The 21,684-nt window shown below is 53.7% G+C and overlaps 1 protein-coding gene across 5 annotated transcripts in view; it reads left to right on the top strand.

The window, feature by feature from the left end:
* Positions 1–21,684, top strand: part of NUP210 (nucleoporin 210) — a 105,302-nt gene that overhangs the window by 78,131 nt on the left and 5,487 nt on the right. For 4 of the 5 annotated variants that reach the window (XM_032262308.1, XM_032262309.1, XM_032262311.1 and 1 more), the window contains 15 exons: positions 31–159; positions 1,199–1,326; positions 1,439–1,574; positions 3,220–3,282; positions 3,483–3,662; positions 5,650–5,730; positions 6,629–6,760; positions 7,903–8,061; positions 10,771–10,862; positions 12,855–13,029; positions 14,838–15,013; positions 16,318–16,538; positions 17,802–17,938; positions 20,308–20,431; positions 21,363–21,509. In XM_032262308.1, the coding sequence (XP_032118199.1) occupies positions 31–159; positions 1,199–1,326; positions 1,439–1,574; positions 3,220–3,282; positions 3,483–3,662; positions 5,650–5,730; positions 6,629–6,760; positions 7,903–8,061; positions 10,771–10,862; positions 12,855–13,029; positions 14,838–15,013; positions 16,318–16,538; positions 17,802–17,938; positions 20,308–20,431; positions 21,363–21,509 (2,080 nt within the window). The remainder of the gene's footprint in view (positions 1–30; positions 160–1,198; positions 1,327–1,438; positions 1,575–3,219; positions 3,283–3,482; positions 3,663–5,649; positions 5,731–6,628; positions 6,761–7,902; positions 8,062–10,770; positions 10,863–12,854; positions 13,030–14,837; positions 15,014–16,317; positions 16,539–17,801; positions 17,939–20,307; positions 20,432–21,362; positions 21,510–21,684) is intronic. The other variant, XM_032262310.1, reaches the window with a different exon arrangement.

Below are 21,684 nucleotides of genomic sequence, written 5' to 3'. Positions count from 1 at the left end.
CGCCCCCCTACCCCCGCCCCGATCTTGCAGGTGCACCCTTTGCTCCCGGGCTCATCCACCATCATGATCCATGACTTGTGCCTTGTCTTCCCGGCCCCAGCCAAGGCTGTCATTTACGTGTCGGACATTCAGGAGCTGTACATCCGTGTGGTTGACAAGGTCAGTGGAAGCTTCTTGACGGGGCCCCCTCAGCTGACCTGCAGGAACTGGGAGGGAGGTGGCTATGGGAGGAATGTTCCCCATGACCATTGCTTTTGCTCCTGGGGTCTGCATCCCTCCCCTGTAAGCTTGCAGAACTGTCTCCCATCTCCTTTGCTCCCTGTGGAGGGCGCAGAGTCCTTTCAATAAGGGACTTCATCCCAGGTGACATCCCCATGCAACTGCTTGAAGTTGCCTCTAAATTAGCCATGACCTGAGAATTCATGTCTTCTGGCTTGTGTAGGTTATTAGTCAGCCAGGCACATACCTTGCTGAGCGTGGATTTTCTTCCCAGAATATAGGTTTTGGGTTCTTGGGTTTCAGTGGCAAATGAGTACAACTCACTTGTGCCAAGTGCCATTGAAAAAAGAGACCAAGGAAGAGATCTCAGTTTATCTTTCACATTGATAGGGAATTTTTATTACTCCAAATATCTGAGGTGACTGAAGCTGGGCTTCCATAGGGTTGTGGTCAGGTTCCTGAGTGGATAGAAGGGCTGGTAATTAAAATGGGAGTGTTCATGCGGCTTAGGCGCCTTAAGAAGCTAATATGCTCTACCCTGCCTCACAAACTCCTTCTGTAACCTTATTTCCACTGCTGTTTGCTAATTGTCTGTTTCTTTACTGTATATTTCTGACTCCCATTTCCTAAGGTTCTTACTGTGTTAAACACTACCAGGTGTGAGCTGTTCAATCAGTGAGCCTTTATTGAGGTTCTACTGGGTGCTGCTATTCTAAGCAGTGTCTTATCTCCCTAATTAGTGTATTAGTTATTTAAGAGTAGGGAGTGGAATTTATGCCTCTAAGTATCCCCAAGGTTCCCCTCATCAATTTTCATTTGCTGACTGGCTGATGGTCCAGAGGTAAAACTGGGTGACTCTCCTGATTCTCAGGTCTGTGGGGTGAGGTTGGTGACGCCATCTCAGAAAGTCCTGGGGCACCACAGATGGTAGGATTGGTCTTTTGGAGGCCACCCTTGAACCTCTGTCCCCATGATGCAGGTGGAGATTGGGAAGACAGTGAAGGCATACATCCGTGTGCTGGACTTGCACAGGAAGCCCTTCCTGGCCAAATACTTCCCCTTCATGGACCTGAAGCTCCGAGCAGCCTCCCCGATCGTCACATTGGTGTGAGTCGTCCTGGGGGTCAGAGGAAGGCACCTCAGAGACTGTGCTGACCCCAGCTGCAGCTTTTCCCACGGGTTGGTCTCAGAGAAGTCCCAGCCCTTCCCTCTGTTTCAGGGCACTCGATGAAGCCCTTGACAACTACACCGCCACATTTCTTGTCCACGGCATGGCCATTGGCCAGACCAGTTTAACCGCAAGTGTGACCGATAAAGCCGGACAGAGAATCACCTCAGCCCCACAACAGATTGAAGTAAGAGGGTTCTTCCCACACCACGTGGGATTTGCTCAGCGCTGGGGGTTGGGGGTGTCTGTATAGTGATAGGCTGGGAATTTTTGTCACAGTTCAGAAAGCTACTGTGGAGAAGCCATATAAAAATCTGTGTCCAGCAATGTTCTCTCATCAAAAGGTAGCTGTCATTAGCTCCAGGATCTTGGAAGCAGCAAAGTTAGACTGGCAGAACCGGAGGGAGGGGGCCAAGTGACTTTACTTTTTCCTCTGTGACATGAGGGGACTGTGTGGCTCAGAGAAGGGCTGTGCCTCATCACATGGCAAGGGGACATACCAGGACCATTCCCAGAAAGCACTGACTGGGCGGAAGCTTAGACAGATACTGGCTCATGTGTGGAAGAACTCCTTAACCATTGGCTCTGAGCCTTAGAACAGGTGCTCCGAGGGCAGTGGGCGCCTATCATGGGGGCTGTGCGAACAGAGGTGTCATAAAGGGAACTCCTGAAGTAGGTGATTCCTGGATGAGGGGAGCTCTGAGGTCCCCGCACTGGCTTTGTATGTGGTCTGAGGCTGTCTTGGGGTGTTAGGTTAGGACAGGAGCCCTACTGTAGCCACAGGCTACAGTAGTTGTGGCCAAGGCATCATTCCAAGTCTATTCACAAAAGCAACGTTCAATCAGCCCTGCAAGCATCCTCCCTGTGTCTGGGCCATGCGGGGGCTGGTGAGCGTCATTAATCTGTGATTCAAAGCAGGTGGGTGCCATCTATGTCTCTAGATGGATATATATCTGTCTTCTCCTGGTGATGAAAAATTCATTCCTTTTTCTTTTCTTTTTTTTTTTTTTTTTTTGGAGATGGAGTTTCACTCTTGTTGCCCAGGCTGGAGTACAGTGATTGATGCGATCTTGGCTCACTGCAACCTCTGCCTTCTGGGTTCAAGGAATTCTTCTGCGTCAGCCTCCTAAATAGCTAAGATTACAGGCACCCGCCACCAAGCCCAGCTAATTTTTTTGTATTTTTAGTAAAGATGGGATTTCACTGTTTCTGCCCATCAGTAGCATAGCTGCAGAGACTGATACTCCCGCACAAATAGCACCCTGGCCAACCCTGCACTCCCTCACCTACTCCTGCCAGGTGGGCACTTGTAGAGGTTACAGGAGGAGCAGGTGAGGTGGGGGCTTTGCCTGCTCCACAGAGTGGCACTGGCGTCCCTGGTCTCCTCCCAGGCTAATCCGGAGAGCATGCTAGGATGCAGACAGTGGGGCCACCTCTGGCTGTGTAGGCCAGGTGGCTGGAGGGTATGCATTGCTAATGTGTCCCCAGGTGCTGCTGACATTGCTGGACAGCGACCACACACCGAGAACCGCTGCTCTGAGGGGATGGCTCAGCTGCCTTCCCTCCAAGCTTGTGGGGTTTATCATCTAGGGAAAGTGAAGCACAGTCACAAACAGCAGAACAAACCCCAGAGAACCAGGGAGCCTCGACCAATGGCTGAGAGACAGCCCCCAGCATTGGCCTGGGACCCTGGGCCCTGCTGGTCACTGCTCACAGAGGGGTGGATGTCCATGCCCCAAGTCTTTCTCTCATGAAACATGTAGCGTGGAAGTTATGCTTCATGCTGCAAGCTTGGGGTACAGCAGTCCTTTCTCTCCTGTGTCTCCCCACAGGTCTTTCCCCCGTTCAGGCTGATGCCCAGGAAGGTGACACTGCTTATCGGGGCTACAATGCAGGTAAGAGCCAAGAGGCCATGTCCTGCTCCAGCCCCAGTGCAGGCCACCACCTGGTTCCAGGCACGCCACCTCTGGCCCTGCATGCAGTGACTGGGAGAAGGCAGAAGCTGCCTGCACTGGGGGCCCTGGCTCTCCTAGTGGGAGATGCAGGCTGCCTGGCATGACAGGCACTGATGCGTCCCTGTTCCCTCCCTGCTCAGGTCACTTCCGAGGGAGGCCCCCAGCCTCAGTCCAACATCCTTTTCTCCATCAGCAACGAGAGCGTTGCGCTGGTGAGCGCTGCCGGGCTGGTACGAGGCCTTGCTGTCGGAAATGGCACTGTATCGGGGCTCGTGCAGGCAGTGGATGCAGAGACCGGCAAGGTGGTCATCATCTCTCAGGTAACAGAAGTGCTATTGGAGACTGGCACTATCCAAACCCCCTGGGACGGCCAGCTCTGGTGATGGGCCCACTGCTTCCCCGGACAGCTGTGCCTGAGACAGAAGCCTCTTTACTGTGTTTGGATTCTACCTCTGAGGACAACCCCTCTGTAAGGGTGCTGCCTCTGCCTCCTGGGTGTGCAGTCCCTGCCAAGGACCCCGATGCAAGACAGCCCTGCCAATATGGGAGTCCCCAGACCCCCAGAGGTTGCTGTTCTCCAGGCTGAGTCTCCTAGTCCTTCCCGCTGCTCCTTACGGGACAGGGTATTCAGCAACCTCCCCCGCACCGCCCCGTCCCAAAGGGTCCTTCCAATGGAGGATGGTGGCAATCGTGGTGAGGGCAGATGCTGCTCTCAGCACTTTGCCTTCATCTCTTTGACTCCTCTTGAGGATTAGGGCTAAAACCAGGGCCCTTGCATTTTCCTTGACCTCCTTCGCCAGCAGTGACTTGCAGAAACATCTCAGGGAAGGCTGCTTTGGGGTTCTGCTCACAGCTGCGCCAGAAACCTGGTCTGTAAGAAGAGCCTTCTGTGATGTGTAATGCAACTGTGGACAGAAACCTACTTCAGAGTCAGTCATCCCATTCCTCATGAGAACTAGGTCCCCTGGATGCAGTGTGTGCACTCCTGAGTTCAGAGCCTATAAACACAGCACCCCCGGAGGTGGCGAGCACACCGCCCTAGAGGGGATGCAGGGAAGTCCTTGTTCTCAGAGACTGACTTTGATCCATCATTGAATTCATTGATTTCCTCCTTTTCCCAGTGTGTCATTTCTGAAGACAGAGAAAGCTTAGGGACGTTAAAACCTATCCTGGGGATGGGGCAGGGTTCAGATGGGCTTCCTGGAGCATCATATTCAGGACCACAGGAGGCCCTCTGTTTTTTTTCTCTAAAGAGGATTGCGGTCTCAGGAACTGGCTGATTTTTTTCCTCCTGAGGGTGTAGATAAAGGGCAGCTGGCTAGAAATTCAACCAGAGGGGCCCTTCATATTCCTTGTCTTTGTGGTCTAACCTTGCTGGGTGGGCACCCTCCCCTCTAGGTCCCCCATCTGGCAGGTTGGGGAGGTACTGGGGAAAGGCTCCAGTGGTCCTTGGCAGGTAGAGGGGCTGCACCACCAGCCCTATCTGAAAGACATCTTCTTTAGCCCAGGCAGGCTGGGACGTCATCTGTGACCCCCTTGTCCACGTCTGGAATGTGACTCTGGTCAGATGCTTCCAGTTCCATCTGTCCAATCCAGGTCACACAACAAGCACCCCAAGGCCACGGGGTAGGCCAGGACTAAAAGAAGGAGATGGAACAGAAGGATGAGTGAAAGGAGGGGAATGAGTGCTTATCAAGCACCTACTATGTACCAAGCATTAGCCCAAGTCATGAGGCTCATAAGGTGGGCTCAGCATGAGCACATGTCAAAGGGCCTAAGGGTTTTAACAGCCTCAGTTCAGCGTGACTCAGCAGCACTAGGAAGAAGCCAGTTAGTCTTTGGCCAGATTAATAGGAGTGTGGAGTTCAGAATGAAGGAGATTGTAAGGTCTGATCAGACTCTACAGCGCTCCTGCATTTGTCCCTGTACCCTGCTCAGTCAGAGACAGGCAGGCTGGATTTGGGGTTGGGAGGGTCTGGAGACCTGTCACGTGAGGGCCACCGGGCCTAAGGAAAAGCAGGCACCAGTCCCTGGCCCCAGGTCTGCAGTGCTGACCTGAAACAGCTGGATCAGACAGGGCAGCGGCCTCAGGGGATCAGGCTGGGACTGGCTGGCCCATGTGGAGTGAGGCGGCCACAAAGCCAGGCCTCCCTGGGCAGAGGATCATGGTGCTAGGCATCCCGAGGGGCCTCCTCACCACGGACTCTGAGCCACAGCCTCGTTCCCTAGAGGGGTCCCTTCCTGAAACATCTGGGGCTAGGACAGCATCCCCGTGCCCTGCACCTGACCACCATGCTCTTTCCCCAGGACCTCGTGCAGGTAGAGGTGCTGCTGCTACGGGCTGTGAGGATCCGCGCCCCCATCACGCGGATGAGGACGGGCACTCAGGTGAGGGGATCTCCTGGGCCCTGAATCCTGGTTCCTAAAGAGCCACTGCTGGAATAGAGCGCTTCTCCACCTCCTCCATCTGCTTGGCCTGGGTATCTAGGGGTGCTATACCTATTTCCCACCTGTCCCCATCCAGGGAGACACCCTTTGTTGCTCTCTGGCAGTCACTGATGAAGGCCTGCTTCCTGCTAGCCTGTCACCTTCCCACATCTCCAATAGCACCAGGCTCCTAACGGGAGCACAGTGACTATGGCACTTGTTCCACTCCGTGCTGTCTTGGACATTAATCCATTTGGTGTTCGTAGTAGCCCTGGGAGGCTGGTGTCAGAACCATCCCCTTATCGTGTCACAGATGAGCAATTGAACACACAGAAAGCTTAAGACCCGTGCCCAGGGCCACACAGCTAGGAAGTAGTGGCACTGGGAGTGGACTGGGCAGCCTGGCACAGTACCTGCTGTGGCCTTTTGCTGTCTTGGTTCCACCTGTGCCCTCAGGCTAACTTGGCAAATAGAGACTGAAGGAGCCAGGCACTCCACCTACGTGTGCCTTGTGAGCAGAGACCCCAGCTCAATTAGGAGAGAGGGTCCCGGAGGAACCAGCAGTGTGGGGCAGCACGAGCTGTGCTGCTGGGGAACCCCCAGGCTCCTAGAGCTCCAGGGATGAGTCTCGGCCATGCGGAGGCGCAGCCCGCTACAGGGGAGGGCCGCGTGGGGAAAACAGTCCCGCCTCTGGTTTGCTCATTTGGTATTTCATCCAAACCCCCGAACCTGTGCCATGCCCTTCTCTGGTTGGGGAAGAATTGGGTACAGCTCCACTGCTTGAAGGAGGCAGCAGAGCTTCTGGGGACATTCCCAGTGCTGGGACCCACTAGTCACCAGGCCTGACTTCTCCTCCTAGATGCCTGTCTATGTCACTGGCATCACCAACCACCAGAACCCTTTCTCCTTTGGCAATGCCGTGCCAGGCCTGACCTTCCACTGGTCTGTCACCAAGAGGGATGTCCTGGACCTCCGAGGGCGGCACCATGAGGTAGGTAACCACCTGCCCAGAGCCCACCCCCACCCCATCCCAGACCACCCCAAGGGGCAGAGAGGGTTCCCACCACATTGTCTCAGAGGAAGTCCCCACCCTCACACCCACAGAGGCCCTCCCACTTTCTGCCCTCTCCCGAGGCTCATCGGGACTTCCTTGTCCCAAGCGCTAACCACGCAGATGGGGTGAGTAGGTAGCTCTCCTAACAGAAGTGGCCGTGTGGGGAAGTCACAAAAGTCCTGAGAGATCAGAGTCTGCAGCTTCTGACCATTTTCTGAGATCATGCCTTGCAGCCCTCGGTGTCTCCTGGTTTATCCCAGAGGCCAAACTCCCCTTCCCTTAGCCCAGCGAGGGGCCCTGGCTCCTCCTGAGATGTCAGAGCTGGAAGGTGCCGTGGAGAACCTACCAAGTCCCTTTTTGTGTTAACTGAGGCCAGAAACAGGAAGGGACTTGCCCAGGGTTGCCAAGCAAGCCAGTGGGGAAATGGGACTGGGCACCCGCCCCTGCCACTCCAGACTCAAACCCAGGTGGGCCTTGGGCACACAGGACTCAAGCAGAGGGTGGCTTGAAAGGTTACTTCCTGTCTGATCCAGGGACAGTGGGGATGGAGGCATGGAAAGAGGGTACCCGAAGCTCATCTAGTATAGGATGAATGCCTCCCCACCCTACCCAGTGGGAACAGGGTCCTGTCCCTGGTGGCTGGGAGCTCCCCCAGATTGCTCCCATGGAGCACAGGCAATGAGACTTATTAACAGATATCCCAAAACAGAGCAGTCTGTGGGGACACACTGCAAAACCCAGCATAGCTCTAGGTGACCTACACGCACTGAAGGCTGAGGGACATCCTGTCATGAAGACCCCTGGCTTATGTGGGTGGGCCTAGTGTTTTTCAGACACATCTGTGCACATCATGCGATGCAGGCAGGGCAGGGCCCATGTGCCCATGCTGGAGAAGCCATGTCTGCACAGCTCTGGGGTCAGCAAACCCAACCCAGGCAGGAAGGCAGGGCCCTTGAGAACAGGCCTATAGCTGCCAGGACTGGAGGGCTGGGGGGTCTGGGGCTGCTGTCCAGCTCTACCTTTTGGAGGACACAGAGACCCGGGCCTCACCCCTGAAAACGTGTTTGATGTCTTCCCAGGCGTTGATCCGACTCCCATCACAGTACAACTTTGCCATGAACGTGCTTGGCCGGGTAAAAGGCCGGACCGGGCTGAGGGTAGTGGTCAAGGCTGTGGACCCCACCTCAGGGCAGCTGTATGGCCTGGCCAGAGAACTCTCGGATGAGATCCAAGTCCAGGTAGGAGGCAGGTGGACAGGCAACAGGGCAGGGGGAGGGGAAGTGGGCAGGAACTGGGGGAGGCCTGAGAAGCTCTCAGTTTGTGGGGGTGACAGTGGCCCATCGCAGTGGGGTGAGGGTCCGGGTGTGACTGGTGCTGTTGGAGCCCAGAGCTGGGGCCAAGTGAAGGCTTCACAGGATGGGAGAGGCTGGCAAAGACCTGGCGGTGGGAACTCACTTGATCTGTGTCAAAAAGAGCAAAGAATTCTGAGCTTGGGGCTCACTGTGTCTGAGTAGCCGTTAATTTAATTATCTGTGTTTATTTAACATGCATAGAGCACCCAACAGACGCTGGGGTGCCCTTGCACGCTATTCAGTATTGCCACCTCTGGCCCTCAGGTGAAGCCTGTGGGGCAGGGCGGGGCAGGGGCTGCCACCTGCTGATGATGCCCCTGAGGCAGGGAGGGTCAAGGTCACAGGGTGAGTGAGGGGTGGTCTCAAGAGGCCTGGGGAAACAGGCCTGTCTGCATTTGGAAAACAGCCTCAGAGAGGGAAGAGCCTTATTCAGAGCCATGGGGTCAGGACTGAGTCCAGTGGCTCTTCTGCCTGGGGTACAGCCCTGGGTCTGTGTCCAGCCTGTCCCTGCTACTTACAGGATGGGCTCTGGATGAGTTCCTGCCCCTCTGGGCCCCTCTGCAAGGTGGGGACTTGGCAAGTTGGCTCTGAAGAGCATTTTTGTCTTCAAGGGCTTCATTCTGCTCCTTTGGACCTCAGTAACCCCCTGGGTCCTCCTAAGCTGTGAAGAAAAACAAAAAATATCCCCCACATGTCCTGAGATAAGAAACTGTCTCTGCCTCAAGAAGAAATAAACTGTCTAACTCAAGCACGTGCCTGATCAGTGAAAAGAAGCAAATTTTTCAATAAAGAAACACCCACAAAAACCAAAAACCCACCTATTTGCCAACCCCTCACCCCTGCCTGCACACACACATTATACATGCACATATATACATACACATACATGGAGACACATATGCGTACATACACATATATACAGACACACATAGAGATACACACAACATCCCTACACACACCAAATACATGTTTTTCTTTGTTAAAAGGAAGTAAGTTCTGGAGCCTATCTTGGAATTAAAGTCAGGGCTTTGCAGCTTCTAAATTCTGTGATCTCAGTTGGGTCACTTAACAGCTCTGTGCCTCTGTTTTCCTATGTGACAGCAGGTGGAGTTTGAGTAAATCAGAAACTAGGGAATTTGGATCCAGCCTACACATGTGTTTTATTTGGCTCATTCAGGCATTTGAGACAGCTTTTACTTGCTGTCATGTAAAGAGAGGAAGATTCTACGTGAAAATCTAAGATGCAGTGTGTCCTAAAGATACAGTGTCTGCCACAGCAAAATCAGCAGATGATGAGAAGCAACCTCGACTGTATTAGAGATGCGCTCTCCAGTTTGCCACAGGCCCCACTACTCCCTGTTGTTTCTCACCATTTGGGAAGTGCTGTCCCTCCCAGCACCTCATAGGGACCCCACAACTCTCAAGACAGGCATGGAGAGGAGGTTAGTTGTGGACCATGTTACATACAAGGAAATCTAGGCTTATGCGGACAGAGCACAGAGGAGCTGGGAGGAACAGAATCAGGCCAGTTTCATTTGGAGACTTACCCATCAGATCTAATGATATCGGCCATAGGCCCAGGGCTCGGTCCCGAGGCGCATCCAGCTGATCTGCTCAGAGGCCAGTGGGGAGCTCAGGGTACAGCTTTACCTGCCAGTGAGTGACTGCCCCTGGGTCAGGCTGGGAGGCCAAGGAGGCAACAGCCCCAAGGGGCCTTAGAGAGGGGACTTATACAGATGGTGGACACATCTGAAGTCTTGCAGAGAAGAGGTCTGGAGTTCCCAGGTAGGTGTCGTGGCCATGGGCTTGAGGAGCCACCAGGGCCTCAGAGCACCTGGGCTTCCCAGGATCAGATCTGAGCCGACATCATGAGGCTGATCATCTGTTAGACTGAGCTCCTCGCCAGGCCCCTGCATGTGTCTGTGTGGATCCTGCAAGAACGTAGCCAGAGGGGCCTGAGAGGTGGAACGGGGTGTTCTGAGTCGGTGGTAGTGAGGAACAAGATGTCTCTGTGAGAGGAAGGAGCAGTTAGGTGGCTCCTTGCCCAGGCTCAGTCCTGGCAGAGTTAGCCTGAGCAAGACCCCAGCACTGGAGTTGTGCGTGCTACCCCTCTGAGCTCGCGTCCTGGCAGGTAAAGTTCTCTTTCACTGGGTACAGAGGGAGAGGCCTGTGTTTCCAGGCTCCCTGAAGGAGCTTCCATTAGGCTGCACGAACATGAGCCTGCCTGCCTTTGGCCTCTTTTTTTTTTTTTTTTTGAGATAGGGTCTCTGTCACTGAGGCTGGAGTGCAAGCCTTAGCCTCCCAAGTAGCTAGGACTACAGTTGCACACTACCATCCCTGGCTGACTTTTAAAATTATTTTGTAGAGACTGGGGGTTTGCTGTGTTGCCTAGGCTGAGCTGCTGCACCCGGCTACACCTTTGGCCTCTTAAAGGTCAGCCCTTCCCATCATGCCACCAGTGTCCTGACAGGCAAGAAGGCTGCTTTTCTCATCTCTGCTCCCCTCCTCAGTTCTTGCTGCTAGGATAGAAGCAGACACCTGGCCTGGAGGTGACTCCAGTGCCCCATCGGAAGTGAAACTTGCCCTCTCTTGCAGGTGTTTGAGAAGCTGCAGCTGCTCAACCCTGAAGTAGAAGCAGAACAAATATTAATGTCACCCAACTCGTATATAAAGCTGCAGACAAACAGGTACGTGACTCAACTCTTGTTTCCAGCAAAGCTATGAGGCTGTGCTTGCATCTGACAGCCTGTGTGTCAACACTGTCAGGAGACATGGGTGTTTTCAGGGAGGTTTTCTCGTGCTGTGCTTTGAATGGGTGAGGCCTCTGCCTGTTCCTTCTCTTCTCTGTGGAGCTTCTCTGCTTCTTAAAACTGCTTCTCACCATGAGACTCCTTTTCCTCCCTGTAGCCTAGAAACATTTTCATGCTAGCTATTAAAATTCAATTTTTAAAAGGGAAAAAAGCACCAGCTTAGAAGTGTTGTGTTTCAGATGCCTCTGTGTTTTCAAGACTTGCCACTCGGGGTGTAGCCCATGAGCCAGAAGCATCAGCATCACTGGGAGGAGGAGATACAGCTCTCAGGCTCCACCCCAGACCTGCCCAGGAAGAAGCTGCACTCTAAGGAGATCCCCAGACAACAGGGCCACACAGTAACACTTGGGAAGAGCTGTTTAAAGCCTGTCTGCAAACATAATTTCTACCTTTGATTCCAAGGGGATGCTTTTTTTTTTTTTTTAAACACAGAGTCTTGTTCTGTTGCCCAGGCTGGAGTGCAGTGGTGTGATCTCTGTTCACTGCAACCGCTGCCTCCTGGGTTCAAGCAATTCTCCTGCCTCAGCCTCCCAAGTAGCTGGGACTACAGGCACTTGCCACCATGCCCAGCTAATTTTTGTATTTTTTTAGTAGAGATGGGGTTTCACTATGTTGGCCAGGCTGGTCTCAAACTCCTGACCTCATGATCCACCCTCCTCAACCTCCCAAAGTGCTGGGATTACAGGCGTGAGCCACTGTGCCTAGCCCCAGGGATGCCTTTCTTAACAGTGGCTTGCATTTGAACAGCAGTTGCCAAGCGGGAGACTCCAGGGGCCACAGGACACTTATGTGTTGCATGAAACACATTCATGTTTTCATTCAGCCAAAAGTAACAAAATGCCAGACTCCATGCTGGGCTTCAGGAACACAGATATGGGTGACATAGGGTGCTCCGGAGGAGGGTAGCAGGAGAAGGCTATTAGAAAGCAAGGTGTAATATTCAAGCCAGAGCCCAAAGAAGGGTGATCTCCATGGGGATTTAGGGGAGGCATGTCCCAGATGGAGATGCTCGGGCTGCAGGACTTGAAGGATGAATAAGAGTTCCCCAAGTTAAGAGGAAGGGGTTGGTGGGGGAGGAATGTTTAGGCAAAGACAATAACATTTGCTCCTAGTCATCTGTAGGGCTGGGGAGGAGAGAGATGATGGGGACTAGCCCTGGGAGCTGGAGGCCTTTCCTTCCTGGGTTTCTTTATGATATTAATGAATATGTAAAAGAGTATAAGATATGGTGTAATGCACTTCCTACCGAGTGCATAGTATCAGTAGTTTGCTCACCATTTTCTTAGTAGGTAGCCCGTTTTTATCCTGTTGACAGTCCTTAGAAATAGGAGAGGGCATGATCATTGTGCACCTTTCACTATGGAGGAAGTCAAGGCCAAGAGAAGAGGGGACATAATGTGCACACAGCTGCCGGCAGGACACGTCAGGACTGGCTCTGGATTCTATCAGCTGAAAGCCCTGTCCTCTCCACTACGCCAGGCTGCCTTACTTCAGTAAATTGAGAACAGCTTGCTGCAGAAACGATCTTTTACAGTAACTATCCCATAGAGCTGATGAAAGAAACTGCCCTTACAGTCTCTCCTTCCCTGCTGGCCGACCCACGGCAGGTGCTGCTCTGGGCAGAGTGAGAAGCCACACTTTGCTCAGAACCATTGGATTTCTGAATTAGTTTTCTGTGGGTGACTGATGAAGCAGCAGACAACTGACAGCACGTGGTCCTGAGGGCTGCGGGGCCAAGATTGGGTCTTTTTTCTCTCCCGGGGGCAGGGGCAGCTGCAGACTCCTAGATCTCTGGCATTGTATCCGGGCCCTCGCTAAGACCCACTCTTGCTGCCATCTACAAAAACCGTTCTGTTTTGTTTTCCAAAGGGATGGTGCAGCCTCGCTGAGCTACCGCGTCCTGGATGGACCCGAAAAGGTTCCAGTCGTGCACGTTGATGAGAAGGGCTTTCTAGCGTCTGGGTCTATGATCGGGACATCCACCATCGAAGTGATTGCACAAGAGCCCTTTGGGGCCAACCAAACTGTCATTGTCGCTGTAAAGGTAGGGTTGCATTCTCCTCCTTTTTGTAGTGGTAAAAGCAATAGCACTGAGGTAATATGCCTCTGAGGTGTAAAAGTGAATATATTCACCTTCCAGCTGAGAAACTGTAGACAGGAATTTAAGAATAACCAGGGGGTGGCAGAGTGCAGTAGCTCACACCTGTAATACACTTTGGGAAGCAGAGGTGGGTGGATCACCTGAGGTCAGGAGTTCACGACCAACCTGGCCAGCATGGTGAAACCCTGTCTCAACTGAAAATACAAAAAAATTAGGTAGGTGTGGCGGCAGGCGCCTGTAATCCCAGCTACTTCAGGAGGCTAAGGCAGGAGAATCGCTTGAACCCAGGAGGTGGAGGGAGATTGCAGTGAGCCGAGATCTCACTATTGCACTCCGGCCTGAGCAACAAGAGCAAACCTCTGGGGGGAAAGAAAAAGAATAACTCAGGGGCAAAGGTCGTAGGTAGATTAAAAAGCTAAAGCATCTGGTCATCTGAGCTGAAAATCCTTGGAAGATCATTGATTCCAAGTACTTCATTTAAAAGACGAGGCCCAGTGAAGGTCCATGATTGGCCTAAGGTTACAGAGCTGGGACTGGCAACACATCTCCTGACTAGAGTGCTGGCGCTCCACCCACCATGCCTGGGCACTGACGTTATCACCACCCATGGTGGAACTCCTGCTCTGGGTCAGCCCAGTGCCTAGAACATGGTCTGTTCTTAAAGCATTGAATGATGTGCTCACTTCCTGCCATGCAAGTCCTGACAACCAGTACATGACATCCACTGCGATTTTGAGAATCAAGTGGCCAATTTTCCAGACAAGAAGACTGAGGCTCAGAGTGGGAGTGACTTGCTCAAGGTTGCATGGGGATTGAGAGCTGGGGTCTGTCTAGTTGGGCGGTGTCCTTCTGCCACATCATAGCACTGCCCTCTGCCATTCTGTGTTCTTTAGGGATGGGACTTTCTCTGTCGGCCTCCCTGGGTCAAGTCCTGGGGTTTTGCTGAATGGAATTTTCTTTCCATGTCTTATCATCAACACTTGGATGACAGAAGACATACACTCACTCAAATCTTTAGACTCTTCCTGGGTCGCAGGCTTCTTTCATTAATGCACATCTTTTTGTTTCAAAGTGGGTGCCTGGCAGCAGACCCCCCGCTCTAGTTTTTGGTGAGTGAAAGTGACTGACTGCTCATCCTATTTCAGCAAATATGTATTGACCACTAGCTGTATACCAGACACTGCACTGCTGAACTTTGTCAAAGAAATTCAGACCTTTGGAGCACTAGCTTTTGGGCCAGGATAGATTTTCACCTGGAGTCAGAGAAACAGGCTGCTGTTTATGGAGCTTGGGTTCTTGGGCTCCAGAAATCCCCATTTCCCTCCTTCCCCTGGTGGCCTGCAGGCATGCTGTGGCTTGCCTAGTGCTGCCCCAGCAATCCAGTAGGATGTCGTTTATTTAAATCCCCCAAGAGCCAGATTCTCTGAAGAAACTGGATATTTGCAGCCCAGGGGGCCCTTTTGCAATGTGAATAACGATCTCATTTTTCAAAATCATGGACTGGGACGCTTCTGGGTGGGCTCTCTCATAGTGATGCCGGTCTGCTGTGTTGGGAGTTAAGAACCTTGTCACCAGGTTGGGACACTCTAGGGAGTGTGGCCTTTACTCTTCTTGGGACCCCTAAGTCCAGCCCCATATTGTTCCTGAGGAGCATCCCGCTCGGGGCAGGTGTCCCCTCCTTGGGAGGCGGGTTTTCCTGGAGGCCGGTCCCTGGCACTGAATCCTCATCATACCTATGTGTTGTCCTCCAGGTGTCTCCTGTTTCCTACCTGAGGGTTTCCATGAGCCCTGTCCTGCACACCCAGAACAAGGAGGCCCTGGTGGCCGTGCCTTTAGGAATGACTGTGACCTTCACCGTCCACTTCCATGACAACTCTGGAGATGTCTTCCATGCTCACAATTCAGTCCTCAACTTTGCCACTAACAGGTAGGATGTGGGTGAGGGTCATTTCTCCTGTGAAGTCGTATCTGGCACCTGGTAGAGACACTATAGGCAACACAGAAAGGCTGGACCGCTATTAAAGGAAGATTTTTATTACTTTGGTTTCCAAGAGATGTGGGCATGCTGCACCATGCAGGGCCACGAGGAAGCACCACTGCCCTCGGGGGATACAGACCAGCTCAGAGGAAGACAGACAGGCATCAGTCCCCAAAGGAGGGAGCAGGGCGTGGGGCAGCTTCACGGATGCTCCCTGAGGCACGAGAGATTGGCCCTTCAGCCTCAGCTGCCCACAGTTCCTGCCACAGATATGTTTCCCTCTTGCTGAGTGCATTCAAAGACAGGTGTCAGGGGTTTAGAATCGGGCCTGGTTCTAGCCCCAGCTCTGCCGTTTGTGGGGCCTGTGAGAAGATCACCATCCAAAAATCTGTTCCCACACCTATCCCGTTGGGCAATGTGGCCTAGGTTCCAGGGCTTTCCTTCAGCTGAGGGAGTGGTCATGAGGGCCTCTGGCAAACCATGGCACTCTGTGTGTATGCACAGAATTGCCGTCTGTCAGTCTGGGGCATGTTCTGGAGGAAATGGAGCCCAGTTCCCCCAGCCTCTTGGCTGCACTGCAGGTTACTCTGGCCGTCTTGTGGCAGGAGCACCTGATAGAGACCCAGTCAGCGCTCAGGGTCAGAGGTGTGATGGAGGCAAGGATGCAGCCACGATCCCTAACCCAAACTCTGACCCCACCCAGTCCACACTTCTGCACCAAAGCTGCCATTGCCAACACTGACTGAGCACCTGCCCTGTGGCAGCTGCCTCCCCTTCGCTGACCTCATGTAATATACCAGGCCTCTGTCATGGGCATGTGATGATCCCGTTTTGCAGAGGAGGAAAGGAGCAGAGACCGCGTTCCGGAGTCAGGTTGCATAGTAAAGGCAGCCTGTTCCTTTCTAGCATGTCCAGTGCTCTGGTGGGAAGAGCGTGAGGAAGCACTCTGGATCTCTTTCCCCTCGGGGCCTCAGCTTCCTTTCTGGAATACAGGGATGATGCTGCCATCACTGCCTGGCTGCAGGCTGTGTGTGCTTTCTGGGGTGACAGGTGAAGAGGTCAAGCCTGTGCTGCCTGCCTGCAGTGGTCCCTCATCTGGGGCCACTGCTTGGTAGCCTTGAATTGGGGCCCCATCTGGGACTTCAGTCAGTTGAATGCTTTGCTCAGCAGAGGACCTGGACTGCATTTTTCCCTCTGAGAGTTGGAGGCTTCTTTCCTGAGACTGAGAGCCCTCCTTTCTCTCCTGTGCCTAGAGACGACTTTGTGCAGCTTGGGAAGGGCCCCGCCAACAACACCTGCGTTGTCCGCACGGTCAGTGTGGGCCTGACACTGCTCCGTGTGTGGGACGTAGAGCACCCGGGCCTCTCGGACTTCGTGCCCCTGCCTGTCCTGCAGGCCATCTCCCCAGAGCTGTCCGGGTCCCTGGTGGTAGGGGATGTGCTCTGCCTGGCCACTGTTCTCACCAGCCTGGAAGGTAAGACAGATCCTGATCAAGGGAGTGTTTGGAGTCACAGACATTTGGAAAGCTGGGTGAGGGCTCCCTGGGTAGGGGCCCAGCACCAGTCATGGGTGTCTGTGAGCAGATCTGCAGGATACTCAGGAGCAGTGCTTCCAAACTGCTGCCTTGGGCCAGATCCACCCTGTACCTGTTTTCTGCAAGTAAATTTTTGTTGGCACTCAGCTGCGCTGTGCATTTATGTATGGTTAGTGCCTCCCACTGCCAGACTGTGTGGTCAGAGCAGGGCTTGTTTGGGCTGCGTAGCCTGAATGCTTATGTCCACCCTTCACAGAAAGCATTTGCCAGCCCTTTTCTGGAACAGCGCCGCTCAGGGGATCCCCTGCTCCTGTGGGGCATCCTGCCTCTTCATAGTCTCATGCAGTTCCTCTAGCCAGGAGATACACAGATCTCCACTGCCGCAGAGGAACTGAATTCACCATTTTAGTGAATTCTGTGGGAAGTGGCTGCCATAGTGGACAGCACAGGCTGGGAGACTTAAGCAAAGAAGAACCCTGGGTTAAATCAATGGCTTCCAAATTTCAGCCATGCCCAGGCAACCTGTATACATCTGTGGAACATGTGTACTGTTTAGTTTTTATTTTCAAATTGTCTCCACTTTTTTTTTTTTTTACCTTACTAAATTTATTTTAAAAGGAGATGAAATACTACCTTTAAGGAAAAACAGATATAATTTGCTATAAATAGAATGTGATTGAGTCATTTAATTGTATTTACTGTATAGCGTGATTGGCTTTTAACTCAGAAGTGCTGTGTGGTGAAAGCTCTGAGCCTCACACCTGCTGTCTGTTTGCTAAAAAGGAATTGATAAAGCGGCGAGGGATGGGGAGGGGGCTGTGCTTTGGTGGAGGAGCTACAGAGGGCAGGGCCTGGCAGCAGCACCCAGCGCATTCCCTGGCAGGGGTCAGGTAAAGCTTCATGCCAGGATGGTCAGGAGATTCCAGGCAGGGAGGTGTGAGTCAGGGAGAGCAGGTGCTGGGGGCCACAGCCCTGTAGAAGGTGGGTGCAGCAAGGTAGGAGAGCTGATGGCTCCAGGTGGCCAGAGCCAGGAGCATGACCGGCACTGGGGCAGGCAGCGTGACTGTCTCCTGAGGCTGCTGAGTGAGACACCATGGGGGTAGCGGCAGCCAGCAAGGAGGCTAGCCATCATCCAAGTGAGCCGGGCTTTGGCTAGAGTGTCCAGCCATGGGAAGGGGGCTGACACCCACAGTTCCTCTCTAGGTCTCTCGGGAACCTGGAGCTCCTCGGCCAACAGCATTCTCCACATCGACCCCAAGACAGGTGTGGCCGTGGCCCAGGCTGTGGGATCCGTGACGGTTTACTACGAGGTCGCTGGGCACCTGAGGACCTACAAGGAGGTAGGCTCCAGGCAGTTGGAGGCACACGTGGCTCAGTGGCCTGTGAGGCAGGCCTGACCTCGGAAGATTATGAAGACTTTTCCTTTTAGGGAAAAGCTATCTGAGGGGTTGGGGTCTGGGAATAATGAGTCTGGGACTGGCCACTCGCTGACTCTGACATGGGGACAAGCTTCCTTTTCTTTCCAGGCCTCAGTCTCACCATGTTCAAGAGGGTATGATGAGGAGAGGCAGCCCTGTGGGGTGGACTCCAACTCCCATGGGCTTTGGGTCTAGCAACCCGGGAGTGGGCACTTCCAGACTAGCCAGTGTTTCCCTGTCACCTGCAAGGTTAAGGCTCCCCGTACAAGTCACCTTTTGAGCCTGGAGGCAACAAAACCTGCTCTCTCTTCCATTCATCTCCAGTTGGGAATGAATCAGTGGGCCAAGCCTGGCTGAGATCCAAATGCATCTCATTTTTAGAGGCAGCATGTGCTTTATAGAACCCAGCAGTTTAACTTAATAGTTTGCATATTTAGTGCTGCGGCTCTGCGGTTTGGGCAAGCCAGTTGCAGACAGAGGCATCCTGTGACAATATTGCTGTGCTCTCTTGGAAGGAGCCTCTGGTCAGGGTATGGGGTGGGATGGGCAAAGGTGTGCGGGGTTCAAGGGCAGAGCCTGGGGGGGCTGGAACAGAGGGTATGAGGGACGCATGGTCTGGCTTTGTGATGAGATCAGAAAATGCCCTGGATTCCAGGCAGTTTGGTGCAGGTTGAGGGTGGGGCCTCTAGAGCCAGACGGTCTAGGTCAAATCCCAGCTTGGTCACTGTGAGGCTGTGACTGTGAGCAGTCACTGAGCCTCACTATGCCCTGGTTTTCTTGCCTGTATAATGGGGATTATAGCGTTGTGAGGATTCAACGAGTTAGCATGTGGGAAGCCCCTAGGGTGGCGCTCAGCTCACAGCCAGTGATCGGCAGATATTAGCTGCTGCTGCTGCTATTCCAGGGTGAAGAGGTAGAAGCTTATGCCACACTCAGTGGAGTTTTTTAAACAGTGATAGAGACCAAGGCTGTGTTTGCAGAGGTTACCTGGTTCCTGGCAGAGCTCGAGAAAGCAGTGGCTGCAGGGTAACCGGCCAGAGGCTGAGGCCAGGCCCTCAGCTGGGACCATTGGCTGGGATGGAATCTAAAGGCAGGTTTGGGAGAGATGGGAGGGAGGGGGGTACATTGGAGCTTCATGAGCATCCACAAGTGGCGCTGGAGGGGAGGAAGAGCTTGGGGTAACCAGGCTGCTACTGGTCCTTTGCTGAAAGGGGCACACAGAGGTGGGTAGGCCTGCAGGGAGGTGAGGAGCCTGGGCCGGGGAGATAGAGATGTCATAGCTCTCCCAGGTGAGGCAGGGGGCGCAGCTGGCTGGGTGCAGCAGGAGCTCTGTGAGGAAGACTGGACAGGGTGGGGGCCTCAGCCGAGAGTTGGCCTCTGAAGCCCTGGAAGTGGGTGGGAGCACTCCAGGAGTTGCAGGGAGGAGAGGGGCCAGGAGGCCTGAGGCACTCTCTGAGGGTGGACAGGGAGGAAGGGAAGAGGAGAGCCAGGGTTGGGGGTTCCAGACTAGGGAGTGGGACACAGCCTTTGTCAGTCCCTGGGGGTGAGTGGTGGTGAGCTCTGAGAGGAGCCCCCATGAGTCTCTCAGTGATGCGGGCCTGGTCATCTACCGCTCTGCATGGGCCACAGCCCTGGGAGCTGCAGGGGCTTCGATCCCATCCCTGCTCTGCAGTTCACATACTGGTAGAAACCAGACCCCCCAGAGGCAGGGAGCACTAGTGCCTGCTGAGAGAGGTGGGGAGGGGGAGGAGGGGAGGAGGGGCCTTCACCTGCAGGAAGTGGCCTTGGGCCTGAAGGGTAGATGGGGCTGGGCTCTGCAGTGAAGGTGGGAGGGCGTCCTAGCAGAGGGGGTGCAGGGAGGTCTGCAGCGTGGGGCTGTTTTGGTGTGGCCAAGTACAAGATGGGCCCAGGGGGAACAGCTAGGGAAATCTGGGCAGACTGGATTCTGGATGGAGGGCAGTGCTGTACTACAGAGAAATGATCATGGCTGTCCCAAGAGCCAACATCCTCAGCCCACCCAGACCCATTAACGAATTCAGGCCCACCACTCAGCATCCAGTTGGCTGGTAGGAGAAGTAGCTTGTTCAATGGGAGAATGGGGCTGTGATGTCTGACCAGCCTGGGCTTGAACCCCCTCTCTGCCACATTTCAGCAAGGCATTTAGGCTTGGAACCTCAGTGTTGCCACCTGTGAAATGGGTGACACTGTGTCACAGACTGCAGGGTGGAAACTCCCAGCATAGACTGGAACACAGGCAGCGCTTCATGAAGCTTCCTTGGCTCCCTCTGTAGGTCACTGTCGGCATCCCTCAGAGGATCGTGGCCCATCGCGTCCACCCCATCCAGACCAGCTTCCAGGAGGCTACAGCCTCCAAAGTGATTGTTGCTGTGGGAGACAGAAGCTCTAACCTGAGAGGTACTTAATGAGGGACTTGGGCATTCTTCAGAGTTCCCTGGAACAGGGAGGTGGCTTCTTGTGTCCTCCAGATGGAGTTTGTCTGCTTTCCTATTCACACTCACACCAACTCCAGAGAGGGCATTCAGCCCCGCTCGTCCACTCCTCCCAGCATTTCTGAAGTTGGAGTCCTTGACAAGCTGAGCCAGTGAAAGGAATCTTCATAACAGAGCCCAGTTCCCAGAAGGTGCCTGTTCTGCACTGAAAATGTGACTCAGCCCAAGGGCACCCGAGCAAAGAAAGCCACAATTTCCCACCATTAATCCCAGCAACTAATGACTTAGCAGGACTGGTCACTGATTTTAATTTTTGTAATGTGTGACCTCTCCCAGGTCACACATAGAACATCGAACCCCATCGCCTGCCCATGACAACCCTGAACAGCAGCTGTGAGAAATAAGTAAGTCATGAGGGCTGTTATCTTAAAGCACTTCACTGGCAGAATGAAGCACCGCCCTTCTCATCCTGATTAACGAGGCAACTTTGTTCCATCAGGGCAGGCTCTCCTCCTTCCTCAGCGCAAGTGGACAGCACTGTGTCGTTGCTGAAATGCTGCTCAGGTGTTAGTGGAGAACTAGTTGCCCCCCGAATGTCCAGAAGTAAACTGCCATTTCCCTTGCTGACAGGGACAGGAGACAGGCATTAGTGGGCCCAGCCCATCTGCCGGGCCCCTGGAGGCAATGTCTGGAGCAAATGCTGAAATTCTGACCTGAAGCTCCCTGTGATGTGAAATGGTGTCCTTGGCTGCATCTCAAAGCTTTGAGCGGCCCTGGGGTCCTGCCGGAAGGCATACAGGGGCAGGTGGCATTTGCAGCCCAGCCAGCCTGTGTGGGCCTGCTCTGCTGCCCTTGTTCAGGCCTGGCCCACACCCTCTCCTCTCTCCCCTCTCTAGGCAAGTGCACCCCAACCCAGAGGGAAGTCATCCAGGCCTTGCACCCAGAAGCCCTTATCAGCTGCCAGTCCCAGTTCAAGCCAACTGTCTTCGATTTCCCACCTCAAGATGTGTTCACCGTGGAGCCCCAGTTTGACGCTGCTCTGGGTAACTTTGCAAGGATTTGAAAGCGAAAGGGACTTGGAGACAGTCTGTCTTCTGGGCATCTTGGGGCTTCCACACACCCAGCTCACTGTGGCCCTCTGTCCAGAGGGCAGAGGTTATCAGGAGCCCAGCCTAGGGATTGACAGCAGAGGGGTATTAGGAGGACTACTTGTCACAG

Source organism: Sapajus apella, unplaced genomic scaffold (genome assembly GCF_009761245.1).
Source record: "Sapajus apella isolate SASKATOON/1434 unplaced genomic scaffold, GSC_monkey_1.0 scaffold128, whole genome shotgun sequence".
Taxonomy (NCBI): Eukaryota; Metazoa; Chordata; class Mammalia; order Primates; family Cebidae; genus Sapajus; species Sapajus apella.
This window is presented reverse-complemented; position numbering and strand designations above follow the sequence as displayed.